This window comes from Taurulus bubalis, assembly GCF_910589615.1.
Source record: "Taurulus bubalis genome assembly, chromosome: 11".
In the NCBI taxonomy this organism is placed as follows: Eukaryota; Metazoa; Chordata; class Actinopteri; order Perciformes; family Cottidae; genus Taurulus; species Taurulus bubalis.
This window is the reverse complement of record NC_136599.1, coordinates 16,783,860-16,799,151: the sequence shown is the minus strand read 5'-3', so window position 1 is coordinate 16,799,151 and position 15,292 is coordinate 16,783,860. Positions and strand designations below refer to the sequence as shown.

General features: G+C 41.9%; 2 protein-coding genes across 4 annotated transcripts; one reads left to right on the top strand and one right to left on the bottom strand.

Moving 5' to 3' along the window:
* Nucleotides 1–1,547: 1,547 nt before the first annotated feature.
* tardbpa (TAR DNA binding protein a) lies at nt 1,548–6,161 on the top strand. Of its 3 annotated transcripts, XR_013771092.1 has the most exons (7): nt 1,548–2,142; nt 2,526–2,689; nt 2,826–2,966; nt 3,404–3,574; nt 3,663–3,747; nt 4,539–4,685; nt 5,428–6,161. XR_013771092.1 is itself a non-coding variant. In XM_079226580.1 (6 exons), exons 1-6 carry the CDS (start codon nt 1,902–1,904, stop codon nt 4,631–4,633), a joined length of 897 nt encoding a protein of 298 aa, XP_079082706.1. In that variant the 5' UTR covers nt 1,548–1,901; the 3' UTR covers nt 4,634–5,399. The 3 variants fall into 3 exon arrangements, 2 of the variants coding, with proteins under 2 accessions (XP_079082706.1, XP_079082705.1); XM_079226580.1 differs by lacking the exon at nt 5,428–6,161 and having other exon boundaries at nt 4,539–5,399; XM_079226579.1 differs by lacking the exon at nt 5,428–6,161 and having other exon boundaries at nt 3,663–5,399.
* Nucleotides 6,162–8,373: 2,212 nt separating this feature from the next.
* Nucleotides 8,374–15,056, bottom strand: pgd (phosphogluconate dehydrogenase). Its single transcript, XM_079226687.1, has 13 exons — nt 14,937–15,056; nt 14,572–14,647; nt 14,284–14,463; nt 14,119–14,184; nt 13,911–14,029; nt 13,626–13,695; nt 13,408–13,542; nt 13,112–13,301; nt 11,770–11,900; nt 11,366–11,499; nt 10,702–10,801; nt 9,611–9,733; nt 8,374–8,917 (listed from the first exon to the last, which is right to left on the bottom strand). The coding sequence occupies exons 1-13, from the start codon at nt 14,942–14,944 to the stop codon at nt 8,798–8,800; spliced, it is 1,452 nt and encodes a 483-aa protein (XP_079082813.1). The 5' UTR covers nt 14,945–15,056; the 3' UTR covers nt 8,374–8,797.
* Between the last annotated feature and the right edge of the window lie 236 nt (nt 15,057–15,292).

The window sequence follows — 15,292 nt, the reverse complement described above, 5'->3', positions numbered from 1 at the left end:
ATTGATTGTGTCTGAAATAATTACCTTGGATCTGTAAGGCCCCAGACAGCCAGAGTCTCAACCCTTCAATCCTCACACTGTGTATCCACATCTCCATGTATTCAGAAAAACATTCCATATCTCCTTCTGAAGATGAAAACATTTTCAGAGATGTGGAAAACCCATTAAAAAGCACCCTTCATCACAGCCAAACATATTTACCTGTTAATCTTGTTGCTGGGGTATGAATCCATTCTGTTGTCTGAATGGAAAGCACGCTCCTCATAATAAAACATTGTAAAACACTAGAAAAAAGAAGGTAAAATTCAACTTAGATTTAGAAAATTGTGAATAGTTCGCGTACATTTTTGTCCAACAATATGTTACTCACATAGTTCTAAGGATGCCCAATCTAATCTGATCCATGTCACTTCCACTGAAGAAAACGTATGTGGGAAGTCTGAACCTAGCCTATTTGTAGGTAAGTGGACTGACATCACTGGGGTATGCGACTCCATACAGGGAAGTGGGAATAAACACAGGTGTGTTTGCTTTGACACTTTAAAGGAAAAGGACAAAAAAGTCCCAAAGAATGATCATTGTCTGCAGCATGTGTGAAAAATGGGGGTTTATGGCAGTTGAAACCTGTCTTTTTTTATCAAGGCTTTGATCATTGAAGATCTTTTTTTGTCATGATCTATTCTGAATAAAGCCTGTAAAATCCGGTTTTGCCGTTTCATTTAATCTAATGTCTTTTATACCTTCCAGCTTTTTATTGAAATTATATGATGTTTAAAACCAAACTATTTCCAATGTTGTTGTTTTTTTATAAATGTACCATTCCATCAAATACAAATATTCTATAATGTCTTATACCATTTTAGACACATCTCAGTACACTTCATCCTGACATGTTTGGTATTTTACAAAATCTGGGATTCTGGGGGTTTGAACGATGTTTGGCTGCACAGAATAATGTAAATGTAAATTATGTAAACCGAAAATCCCCAAATATGGATTAAAGTCATATACTTCGGTTGAAATACAATTTCCCAATTCTCATGGTGCCTGGTATGGTATTAAATGCTTTTTTTCTTCAATAAAATGTCTCAGTGCGCATGGTGCGTACCTTTTGTTTAGACTCTTGGCTAATCTATATATACAACTTCAAAAGGTAAACCATGATCTTTAAATCTTTTCCATTGGAAGTTATGGAACACGAAAAGATTATTAATGTTAACCACAAAACATCTAAATGTGGTCTGAAAAAAGTTAAGGGGCGACTGGTGACCTGGAGCCAAATCATTTACTTAATGTTTCAAAACTTAATTTGTGGCACCCCCACAAAAACGTAACAATGTGCCCTCCCAACTGGGTGATGTCATCTCTACAAAGTGCGCAGCCATTTTGTTAGCTAGCTTGAGGTTATAGAGGTTAGCCGCGTTCTGCTGCATTATATGTGGTCTTTTCGATTTTGCACGTACATCTGAACGAACAAGATACATTAGTCGATGTTAATGTAAGCGTACGACTTCCAGCCACACAACTCCCAGGCAAGAGCAGGACTCGTGTGTTTGTTGACGACGAACAGTGCGTGAAACTGAATGGTCATTCATTTTCCTAGCCGTCTCGAGTTTGCTAACGCTAGCTTGTTAGCTAGCTGACTAACGTGTTTACGCGTGCTGCGAGCCGAGAAGAAAGCTAGCGAATGCTACAGTGAGTTGATTGAGTGTTTGCTTTTCCACACAGACTTGTCTGTCTTTTTGACCAGCCTTGCATTTTAGTCGCGTCACCCAGTTAACTGAAGTGACTTTAAACTTTAGCAGCGATCGACGCTACAAACTCGTGTGCATCAACGCGGTCTTTGACTTTAGCTCCAGCAGCTGCTTCCACTCGGGCCAGCGGCCGACCATTTAGAGACCATGTCTGAGCTGTACATTCGTGTGGCTGAAGATGAAAACGAGGAGCCCATGGAGATCCCGTCGGAGGATGATGGTACTATTTTGCTATCGTCGGTAGCGGCTCAGTTTCCAGGGGCTTGCGGGCTGCGGTACAGGAACCCAGAGTCCCAGTGTATGAGGGGAGTCCGGCTCGTGGAGGGGGTCCTGCATGCTCCTGAGAACGACTGGGGGAACTTGGTCTATGTCGTCAATTACCCTAAAGGTGAGATTGTTTGTTGTATAGGACTGCACCTCAACCCTTCACACATATACTTCACACTGGAAGGAGCGATGACCCAACATCTCTTCTTTAGTGCTCTTGTGAATGAATGGGCGTAAATCCCTGCAGCCAGGTTCTACAGAGGAGCCTGGTCTGATAAAGCAGCCTGTTGATGTGCATGGAGTAAGATGCTCTACAGCCAGATGTTCTCACTTTTGGCCATGTGTTGTATCTTGTTGTGTGTTGCTGTCACAACCAGATGGCAAAGAGCTCAGGGGGTTTGTAGTTTCATCTGATTATTACATCAATTTGTCTGCGAATTGTGGCCTTGAAACAAAACGCAACTAATTTCCATGACATGACTTGTATCTATTTGTTCGCCACAGATAACAAAAGAAAGATGGATGAAATAGATGCTGCCTCTGCAGTGAAAGTGAAAAGGGGCTTTCAGAAGACATCAGATCTCATTGTCCTCGGGCTGCCGTGGAAAACATCCGAACAAGACCTGAAAGATTATTTCACTACTTTTGGAGAGGTCATCATGGTGCAGGTAGCGACATCTCATCTTGTTCTGCAGTACTTTTGTCAACATATATTTGTTAGGCTTAGATTGTAATAGGAATATCTTACTATTCTGATTGATTTACAATTTGTAATGAAGCTTGCATGTCCACTGTTCACTCCAGGTCAAGAGGGATTTGAAGACTGGCAACTCCAAAGGGTTTGGGTTTGTCCGGTTCACTGAGTATGAAACACAAACCAAAGTGATTGCCCAGAGACACATGATTGATGGCCGATGGTGTGACTGCAAACTTCCCAACTCAAAGGTATTTTAGTGAGAGTATAGTCGTGGTATAAATACATTTAAATTGTCTTTGGGTCAGTTGATACGTTATTGGCGATCATCATCTGGATTTCTGCTGTTAGATACATTTTATTAAACTGTTAAAAGAGCTGTATTTAACATTCAGAGCATTAATGAGCATGTGACCTGCTCGCATACGGCGGTTACATCTGATAATGTCCCAGAAGTGTAGGAACCCACCCGCCAGTTCCACCTCAGGTAAACTCTGTCAGCACCGTTGGCTGTGAGCCGTCGACATGTTGATCGATATCCTCCCAATCTTGGATCATGACCCTGCAATTTAAATTTGTCACAAATTTAATGTTTGGAAAATAATTCTTAATTGGTCAGAAGTATGACTTTAAAAAGACTACAACGATATATTTCTTAATTTATTGCTGTGCCTGTTTGTCCTCTCAGGCGGGTCCTGATGAGCCCATGCGGAGCCGTAAAATCTTTGTTGGCCGCTGCACAGAGGACATGACCACCGATGAACTAAGGCAGTACTTCATGCAGTATGGCGAAGTCACTGATGTCTTCATCCCCAAACCTTTCCGGGCATTTGCATTCGTCACGTTTGCCGATGACCAGGTGAGATTCGCCATAAATGGCAGCGTTGGATTATAAATTGCTGGTATAATAATGACTACTGATTAGTTTCTCCTCACCTCTTTCTCAGGTTGCCCAAGCCCTGTGTGGAGAGGACTTGATCATCAAGGGCATCAGCGTGCACATCTCCAATGCTGAGCCCAAACACAATAATAGTAGGCAAATGATGGATCGAGGGCGGTTTGGGGCTGGTGGGTTCAGTCAGGGCTATGGCAGTAATCGTGGGGGGATGAGCAGCGGTAGTGGTGGGGTGAACTTTGGGGCTCTCGGTCTAAACCCAGCAATGGTGGCGGCTGCCCAAGCAGCGCTGCAGAGCAGTTGGGGAATGATGGGCATGCTGGCTAACCAGCAGGGTCTGACCACAACGGCAGGCACAGCCCCTACAACCCGAGATCAGACCTATAGCTCTTCCAGCACCAGTTACAGCAGCCCCAGCTCAGCTAGTCTTGGCTGGGCTGCAGGCGCTAACACCGCCTCCAGCGGTGGCTTCAGCTCTGGCTTTGGCACCTCTATGGAGTCCAAGTCTTCTAGTTGGGGAGTGTAGATAGCTTTAGAGTTGCGCTTTTCTGTTGCTATTAGGCTAATCTGGTAAGTATACATACACTTGGGAACTGCTTATATCTTATGTTCCCTATTATTAAAAATATACTGCCTTTTTATTTTGTTAAAGAGAAACTTTATACTTGTGTGTGACTGATTATGTCATGCATTGAATGGGTGAAAAGTTTAGTTTGTTAGTGGAAACTGCCACACCGTTTTGTTTTTAAATGTTAAAACAGATGACTGCATGCAAGATAAATATTTATAAACATGCACGAGTATCTTGAGAGCCCCTTTGTCCCCTTGTAAAATGAGCTTGATATAATTGTATATCTGTATGCAGTTCATTGCATTTTTTTTGTTTTGACATCATTTGGAAACGCCTTCATGAAAATCTCTTCTGCAGTTCACCAACTCTTTCCCAATTTCCCGGGAGGAAGCGCCTCATTGGCTGCAATGTTCGACAGATCTCAGTATCAATTCCCCTCTTCCCATGTGTAAATGCTTTGCCATCAAAGAACACAGCTTCACTCTGCATATACTGTGTTAGACGGTGGGTGTTGTCTTTTTTTCCTCTCACCTTTTTAAGGATATAGAATTCTTGTCTGCTCTTGTCGCTTTTCAAGATCAATGAGTGGGATTGATGTTGGACCGAGTGAGTGAGCGAACGGGAGAGCAAATTGAAAGAAGTGTGAGAAGGACTGTTTGTGCAAAATGTTTTTTTTTTAAAAAGACAAATGCCTGCGAGAGTTGAGAAGAACCTGTGGCTTTGTGCGAGTGTGAGAGGAAGAAGCAAGTACGAGTGTGTCCCAAATGGCCATCACAAGGACATTAATTGCCTCTTGAGATCCCTAGGGTCTCTGCTTTTGTCATCATTTTCTATCAACCTTAATTCTTAAAAAAAAACAGTGAACTGTCAAGTGCGTAATAAGTATTTGTACCTTTTCGTAGCTTTCTCTTGCTGTCTGATTTAATGTGAATGCTGTGTCTGGTTGTTTGCTTTATTTTCTCCTTGTTACCACCCTCTGTGTGAAAATGAGACTTTGTGCTGGTGAAGTCTGTGTGGGAAAACACTGAAAGTGTGTTTAAGTTTGAGGTTGGTGTGGTGAATGTTTGACAAGTTCCCATTTGAAAGTTTGTGTTTGAAGTGGTCACGAATGCTTTTTCTATGTTTTGTGAATCAAAGGGAAGTCTGAAATAAAACTGAATTTGACTAGGTATAATACACTCTTGACAGTGACTTATTTTTGACTTCACATTAATTGAAATGCCAACACTTTAATTCACATGTATAGGGACCTCGGACATGGACAGCCCAGGTTTTCGTCAGAATCCAGGTTGGAGTCAGTTATGGAGAAGCTGAAGACATTGTTGGGTGGGCCGGCACAAACCAAAACCAACAATGGAATTGCTGCACGTCTGCCTTAATCCTGAAAAAGATCTTCTTCACTTCACTAGCAAGAAACCTCGGACTTTCCCGTAATCAAATTTAGAGCGGACCATTCTCAATTGGGCTGAGGTATTTGTTCGTACCTACAAATGTCACAAATAGGACCAAAGTCACCTACAGTTTTGCAGCAGTCATACTTATTTTTTTTTTCTTCAAACTTGTGAAACACAAAGTCTGCCTTTTTTCAATCTGAAACATGCATTTCTGTCAGTGAATGCTTTTATTCTTTGTCCTCGTAACACTCACTGTTAACTTATGGAAGTATTAAATGGTAGGTTTCTTTTCGATGTGATCAAAACATTTCAACATGGCAAGATGTTTTTGTTTTGTTTATCCTGATTGTAAAGTGGATGGAATGTATCACTACGATTTAAAAAAGGGACTTAAACAACTGAACATGCCAGCAGGAATTTTCACTTTCTGTATTGAGATATTTTAGTATTGCGGTGTAAAATAAACAGGTTTTTGAGTTTTTAATCACCTGTCGTCTCTCAATGTAGATTGATATATAAGTATTTTTTTACAGGGCTCCACCTCAAACTCTTATTTTTACAGTTGTCCATGGCTTCATGCGTTATGTGGAAGTTTTGCTTTGGCATAACAAATACTGAAATTTGTACTTTAGTATGTTGAAAAAAAGTCATTAAATTAAGTCATACAATTTTAATACAATGTCATAGTATAGTCTGACATTAAAAACAATAATTGTATTATATGGCAAAATAAGTGATGAAATAAATATGTACAGAGCAGGTGTGTGAATCATTACATTTTTGCATAAGTCAGAAAAGTTTCAGTTATTTAAAAAAAATGTGTAGAATAGAAAGTATGTAGTAAAATGTTTGCTTATTTAATATTCTATATATCATAATTCATGTTATAGAGGAAAAACTAAATATTGAAACCAGTTTTCAAGATCTTTATTTCCATTCTACCAACACAATAGTTTAAGCAGCAATAGAAATATTGTTGATATTCCCTATCTGTTTATGTGGTTGACTTTGTATTCGAACACCATTAGTAGAGAATGTTTGATCTCCATCTGCTGTCCAGTCCTCCTCCTGCGTCATCATGCATCGTGACACCGTCTGGTGTCGCCTTGCTGCTGCTTTGTCTGCAGATGACTCAGCAGCTTCATCCTGCACCTGCACGGCCTTCACTGAGCTCTCGTGGCTTCTGTTTGACATCAGGCCTCTTGAAGAATAGTTGCAGAATAATTGGAGAATGCTCTGTTCTTTGGTTTAATTAAACATTAGAGAAGCGGAAAAGGTTCACAGACATTTAGTTTTCTTTAACCAGTGAGAATAATCCAAATAACAGAGGAGCAATAATTTGGTCGGCAGCCTCCCACTGCCTGTTTCTGGTATTTGAAGTGTATGTACTGTATGTAGTAACGTGTACTGTGTTTGTTTTGTTTGTTCTGCTGTGTTCCCCTTCAGGATCAAAGCTCTGACAAGAAGAGTCAAACAAGAAGGTCTTTTAAGCGGTTTTATAGGAAATAGAAGCTATTGCAGCTCAGGTGCACTGAGGTGGGGCTTTATTATCTGTTTAACAGCTGGTTTAACAGCAGCTGTGACACATTCTTGTTAGGCACAATGTTCCTCACTGCTGTGATGTGAAAGCGTTTTGTTTCAGCAACCGACAGCTGAGAAGGATCCTCTTCAGAGAGCACAGCAGGGAGCAGAGCGCTTACAGTAGTATGCTTATTTATTTGTTTTGTCTTCTGGTAACATAGTTTGTTTAAGTTTTTTGGGGGGCAGATTATGCCTCTATTAGACGGGCAAATGTAAAGAGATGAAATAAAATAAGGGGACAGAAAGATGACGTGTAACAAGGGTCCCCGGCCACATGTGAAGCAGTACTTGCTTAGAAGCAGGTTGAACGTGTCAACGGACATTTTAACCAAACTGATTTGATGCTCAAAACCTGAATATATATTCGAGGCCTGAGGAGGTAAAACTTTCGGCTATTTTAACTTAAAAAGAGCTCAGAGAAATGACACAGAACCATATTTTCATTTTTCCCGTGTTGCATGAATCATCTTACAACCCTTTCTAAGGGTTGTAAAGCACTGATCTAGACTGACTCAGATATTGGTCCGTCTATGCAGCAGACAGTTCATCTTTACCATTGACCATACATGTTCTGTATAGTTGGACTGTTTTATACAAGCGAGAGTACACATCAACCTGTACAATTAATCTTAGCCAAGAGTCCTGCAATAATAATTACCTTTGGGATGTTTATAACATTCAGTTTTTGTTAAGACTGTAGTGCTGTTGAGTTTTTTTTCTGCAATCTAATACTACAGCCTCAAAACTTACTATCTAGTTGAATCAGAAGGCCTCTGCCACCAAGTTAAGAAATTCACTTAAGTAGTATTAATGGAAGAACCATTGTATCAAGTTATTATGCCCCCTCACTCTTATCCCTTCATGACCAAAACTGTGAACAGTTTGATTTTTCGAATCAACTTTAGTTTTCAGTGAATTACTTTTGAATTACTGTCACTGTGTATAAAGAAACATGGGTCTTGTTCTTAGGGCCATCTACTGGACAATCACTGAAAGGACAACACACATTCAGTAAGTAAGTAAGTAAACACACACGCACACACACGCACACACACACACACACACACACACACACAGTCAGACAGCCGTTTAAAATTTAATATCCCGTTTATAAATCAGGCAACTTATGTCACTTGTTGCCTGATTTAGTGCTGCACACAAACAAATCTCAATCCTGGTTACGGCACCCAGAGTAAGGACGATACAAGCTATTTATAAAGGGATTGAGATCTTTATTTAGCCCAATACAGCACAGTGCAATGGTTCACCTTAATCCAGTGTTAATACCGTGAACCCTGAGCCCGACATGACTGGTGAACGTTAGCATGATAGCCAGCACATTAGCCAAAGGATCCATTGGAGTCAACCCTGAAAAGTTGCTACACAAAAACACCCCCAGTGTAGAGTTTATGACAAATCACTTAGGATTAGACTTCTTGCTAATTAAAACTGCAACAACACATTTTTGAGAGGAGTAAAAAGTCGTATTACGGTAATTGCTGGGGAGGGTTCTTGACTATTCAGCTGTGGTTATCATGGTTGTAAAGATGGAATGTGCAACATGTCTTCTTCTCTCACAGATAATAACTCCCTCTCGTCCTTCCATCCCGTTTGTGTTTTTGAGTGACGTGAAGCTGATCCTCAGGCATTGTAGGATGAAGAGGAGACATTTCCACCATGGCCGGTCCAGTTGGTGTGGATGAACTGACCAGGGTTTGACAGCAGTTCATATGTGTGGGCTCCAAAGTAGTCCCTCTGGGCCTAAAAGAAAGAACATAAACAATGTTTTACACCCACAATGATTCATTTGACAATTGCTAAATCTGTCGGCCTTCAAATTGCTTGTTTCGTTGAACCAACAGATCAAATCTACAACTAGAAGAGTTGAATCTCACTCCACCTCCAAGCTTTCTTACAGCCAAGATGTAGGCGGAGATAAGAAAACGTATTCATCTCGTGACTTTAATGGATCATAACATATCCATATTGTTTTTAGCCTTGCTGATTTGCAGCAACGCCTTTCGCTACCGAGATAGTTGTTGATCACCCGCACCTCCTAGTGCCAAAGACGGTATAAAACAGTCAATAAAATATATATATTTTGTTTAATTGGGCATAAGGTCATAAATGAGCACAAAACATATTAGACAGTTGGTCCCTGTAGTAAACAATATTAGCCGTGGACAGACATCAAATCTCACATTTATAGCCAGTAATATTTTACCTTTTTGTGTAATATAAGATTCAAATTGACAAACTGACTATATTTATATGGTGATGAAGTTTCAAAAGATTAAAAGAATCGAGTCCAAAGACAGAAGAGTAAAAGTCTCTCTAAACAACCGCCGGGGTCTTAAAGCTCTAAGATCCCAACAGCTTCACGTGATCTCTTTAATCGGATGTGCCTCCTCGCCATCTGCTCAGTGGGCTCTGCAGCATCAGCCGGTGTCTTACCTGGAGGAGGTTGGCTGGCAGCTTTTCATGTCTGTAACCGTCATAGAAGGACAGCGCTGTGGTGAAACAGGGCATCGGGATGCCGTGCTGGACTCCAGTGCTGACTGTTCTGCGCCATGACTCCTAAACAGAGAAATTAACCAGGTTAACAACAGTTGTTTTTCATGAAGGTAATGCAATTTAGTGTTCAAGGGCCATGTTTTGGGGGGGGGGGGGGGGGGATCTATTGGCAGAAATGGAAAATAATATTAATATGCATGTTTTTAGGATGATCACCTGGAAATAAAAACTATTGTGTTTTAATTACTGTAGAATGAGCCGCTTATATATCTGCCAAGTTCCTAAAATAGCCAAGAACAGACAAACCAATGACTCAAGATTGGGCCAGCCGCATTTTTGTGCTGGCAACCGTAGTTCTTAGTTCTTCTACTCACTCGGCCCCCAGGAGACATTTCAGTTGGCTGCAATCTGCAGCCTCACAGTGGCCCTTTAATACAGTTATGTTCATACGAGGCCATGAACGAGGCCTTTACGAGGACACTCAGTTCCTTGTAACAGAGACCCGATTTGAGCTCGGTGTAAATTATCTTCAGTCCAATCAGTCTATTGCCGTAGGTCTTAGGTCTGTGTGACAATATGTGCAGGTGGATTCGTGCAGACTCGCTATGAGCTTTTACTTTTGGAGGAGAAGATGGAAAGTGTGATTTATGAAGTGTAGAAAAAAAAAACATATTGCTGCTTGTTAATAATCATGCTGCTTCCTGTGCGTTTCTCCATTTGGGTCCGTTTGTGTTCCCTCAGGTCGGATGCAAACTGTTGTTGTCTAGACAGTTTGAATGATGTATAAACCATGAATACATCCACTGTGTCATCTCCATAACAATACAATGTATAAATGAAATCCCCAGACTCCCTAGTTTGAAAACTACCTTCCAAAAATAAAACGGCATTTCAGACAGCTGACAATTAAGCTAACAAGTGGTGCTGTTCACTCTTTTCTTTGTAAAAGAGGAAATAACTTTGTTTTGTGTCTTTGTCAATGTGGGTATTGACAGATCGATCTTTGGCCACTTCCTCCTTCCTCCTCATACCTGACAGTCCTGCACAGCATTACTGAAGAACGTGTCCAGCAACAAGTTCTGCAGCTCAGCGTCTCTGTCGAAGGCCTCTTTGATTTCACCCAAGAAGACACTGGTGAGGAATGTGAGGAGCAGCGTTAGCCAACAATAGTAACAAAAAGCGGAAAAGACTTTGCCCACAGTAAAGGAACATGCCATTATAATAACTATACAATGCATTTAAATCGCCAGGTTAAATGGTGGCTAAAACTGCAAGTCACACTGACTGTTATATTTGATTTGGGTTTACACAACTTCTTGGCCAGATTACACAAAACAAACCAATGTCACAACCATCATTTCCTCATTCGTTCACTTTTTGATTTTACAGAAAGGGTCATATATTCCTTTAATTTAGATTTCTCAGTCCAGCATTCCACTACTTCCGACATTAAGACTTCGGGAAGACTTATCCCTCTTACCTTAGAATAAGTATATAATCAAAAGTACTTTAAAATCTTACAAAGGGAATTAAATCGAGAAAAAATTAAACTTCTCCATTTTAGTTTTTCTCTCTTACACGACCAAACCACAGTTTTCACCATCAGTGTGAAAGACACCTGTTGACATACAAGTTGCACAAGGCTGCAGTGAGGCAAAACTTGTGGTATGGGGACACAAATGAGCCTAAATGTACCTTCGGATGATGCAGCCTCCTCTCCACATCAGAGCGATGGCGCCGTAGTTGAGGGACCAGCCGAACTCTTTGGCTGCCTGCCGCAGCAGCATGAAGCCCTGCGCATAGGAAATGATCTTGGAGGCGTAGAGAGCCTTGAGAAAAGAGAGAGAGAATATCAATCTGACATTGTGACACTTTGCAGTGAATATTGGGCACCGTAAAACATGTGTAAATGTAATAAGTAGATTTTACGTTCATAAATAAAAAACTTAAATTCTCTCGAAAACAGTATCAACAAAAACTCAATGTCATAACCTGCATGACGGGCAGGCAGGATATATTGCAGAGCTGTTGTATTAGCCTTCATCAGTTTTAGCAAGGTGTACCTAAAAAACTGGCAAATACACTACTGTGTGCTCTACCTTTCTGATGTCCTCCAGGAAGGCAGCCTTGTCACCGCTGAATTTGACCCCCTGTGGCCCTGAAAGGCTGCGGCTGGCCTCCACTCTCTCATCCTTTAGAGAGGACAGGCATCTGGCAAAGACAGCCTCTCCTGAAAGAGACGGGGGGGAGGGAGAGTGAAGGCGACAGAGGCATAGAAAGGAACAACAAGGTAAGCTCTCTGCACACGTAATGTTATTGGAGTCTCACTCGAAAACAGAGGTCTGTAAACAGTCATTTAGATTTTCTGAAACCCTTTACAACACATGATTACGTAGGTTGTGCCAGCCGATGCCATCGCCACAGCTGTGCTGCAGGAACACCATGCTAACATACAAACAATGCCCAAGGACCAGCATGACTCAGTAGTAGTTACAAAAGATTCATGAAAAAAAAGAAAAAAAGTAGAGCCAGTTGCCATAGTAGAATGTCAATATTAGATTACCACTGTTTCAAGATGGCAGCAAACAACTGTTGAGTAAGCATGACTTGCCAAAAAACAGCAATGATGCAAACGACAGGCAGAGACAGATGGAGAGAAAATGTGTTGAGTGAGGAAACTATCCGGGTGAGGAATGTTTTCCCTGTCGGGGTCAGAGAGCCATCCACACTGTGTGGAGCGGCCTGTCAGACCGCTCCACACAGAGGCTTTACAAAAGGTTTCATTGTGCGAGAGCTGAGCCCGTCTATCTCTCTCCATCACAACAGGATCTACGGTACTGACCGGCATTGAGGAAACAAATGTGTTTTATAAAATCTAATCTCTCCTATGGTTGCAGGGGTTTGGTGAGGGTTAATAATATCTGCATGATTGAACTTTTACTAAAGGCTTCTGATGTATGTCTCATTCACAAACGGTGTCTGTTTGGAAGGGCATGAGCTGATATGAAGACATCTTTTGTACCGGATTATTAAACTCCCTGACCTTTATTTTGTCCACGGCTGTTTACGACTGCCATGCAGTCAGAGCAAAGACCAAAGCTGCAGAGAGTATCACAAATCCTCCTTATGTCACCAGAGATGAGCAGGCCACTAGAAAAGCCGTCAATCTTCTTAGTGGCAGCTATATACATATCGATCAAGTTCTCTGGAAGAAGCTCACTGGCCACGGGGTGTGTCAGTAATGCTAAACGTGAGCTAAAACAACTCTGATCATTTGGCCCACTGCCCTTCAATTTGTTGAATTGGTGTTGAAATCCTAACACGTGGGACGTAATGTAGTTTGCCAAGTCATCGTGGCAAACAGAGTTTAGGGAAAGCAGCCAGCATTGAAAGAAGGAAACCAGATACTTCCTCGTCTACGACCTCCTTTCTTTCTCTTACCGATCAGAGTTACGGGTGTGCCGTATTCCAGGGCTGAGATGGCCGTCCACTTCCCTGTGCCTTTCTGTCCAGCACTGTCGCGAATCTTGGGCAACAGATGTTTACCATCAGAGTCCTTGTATTTAAAGATGTTCGCCGTGATCTCGATCAGGAAGGAGTCCAACTCTGTCTTGTTCCAGCTTTCGAAAGCCTGAGTGATTCAACCACAGTGTGATAAAATATAGTCAGCCACACTTTTTTTTTGTTTCTTCATTTTGTGATACAGAACTGAATGAAGAGAACATCTTAAAGCTCACCTTTGCCATCTCATCATGGTCCATACCCAGAACATCCTTCATGAGGTGGTAGGCCTCACAAATCAGCTGCATGTCGCCATACTCAATGCCATTATGGACCATTTTCACAAAATGACCTGCACCCTCATCTCCGACCTACACAAGCAAGCCAATCAGAATAGTGCGAGACGACTTGACACGACAGTAGGTAGTAAACGTTCACATTGAACAGCACTCACCCAGTCACAACACGGTTCTCCTGTTCCGACCTTGGCAGCGATGCTCTGGAAGATTTCTTTGATGTGTGGCCTTCAAAATAAAGCAACAGTAAGCATTTTAATTGATTAATTTACCAAAATGGATGAATAAATCTTTTCAGAGATATTCACTGTTTCAACAACACGCCCCAAGTCCCACATGTCTCCAACTTTCTCAGGTGTCACTATGTGTATTTTAACATCCATGTGTCCTACATCCAACATCTAGCATGCATCTGAAAGAGTGATCAGTGTGTGATGACTCACCAGGCCTCTTTATGTCCTCCCGGCATGAGTGAGGGTCCATAACGAGCCCCTTCCTCTCCACCACTGACTCCACTGCCGACAAACAGCAAGCCCTTCTCTTTCAGACTCTTGCACCGCCGCTGTACGTCAGAAACACAACTACCGTGAGAATTTCGACAAACAGAAATAAAGATTTACTGGCAAAACATTTATTCTCTCCACGACTTACTGTTGTGTCTCTGTATTCAGAGTTGCCCCCGTCGATGATGATATCCCCGGCATCAAGTAGAGGGACCTGAAGAAGAACAAATGCAACACAAAGCCAACTAATGTAACTAGGAAGGACTCAATTTCCCACAAGTGATTGGAGCACGGTTCAGAAAGAACTACCAACCAGTTTGTCGACGAAGTCATCCACCGCCTGTCCTGCCTTGACCAGCAGGACGATCCTCCTGGGCTTCTTCAGCTTGGACACCATGTCCTCCAGGGACTCGGCTCCAATCACCTTGGAGCCCTTCGCCTCATTCTTCAGGAAGTCGTGCACCTTGGACACGGTTCGGTTGTAAGCACAGACCTGTTGGAGAGGTTTGGTGATTACTGGGTGAAATAAAACAAGGGGACAATACAAAGAGTGGAACAAGTTTTACTGCTAGAAGTTTTGGAAATGAAGTGATCATCTTACCACGAAGCCGTGGTCATTCATGTTCATGATGAGGTTTTGGCCCATGACAGCCAAACCAATCAGTGCAATGTCTGCCCTGTGAGGAGAAGAGGACACTTCACAGTTACTGGGACTTAGTATCAACAAGGTCATATTCAAACTGTCCACAATCACACAACACATTTTTTTTTACATCTTATTTGACATTTTACACATGCTTCTACTAAACACTAAAGCTGGTTAGCAAACGAGTTTAATGTACACTAACTAAAACATTGCTCTGCACAAATTAAACGACTAAAGGTTACAAAGTCTGACGTTACAACAATGATTTAATTACACGTATATGACTCTCTGAATAAGTGTAAACTAACTGGAGAACTTACTCAGCCATGGTGCGCAGCGGATAAGGTATTTGGAAAAGTGACAGTGTTCAAATGACTGACGGGCTTCACTTCACTGGAGATTTCCTCCTCGCTCGTTTTTTACTTCCTTGTTCTTTCCTCAACGTGACCAGAGCGAGGAGAGGCTCACGTACGCCCACAGAGTGGCCCATGGAGCGACCAATCAGACGACGGCCGGTAAACTGAAGCGATGTCGTTCCCTCGTTCTCATTGGTCCAGAAGCGTGAGCAGTTGCATCCGTTCTCCTATTGGCCCTTTCAGCCGTCTATTACAATACGTCATAGTACCCTTCCCCCCCCGTTTAATTTCATGACAAATGTTACGTACTCAGTAAATAT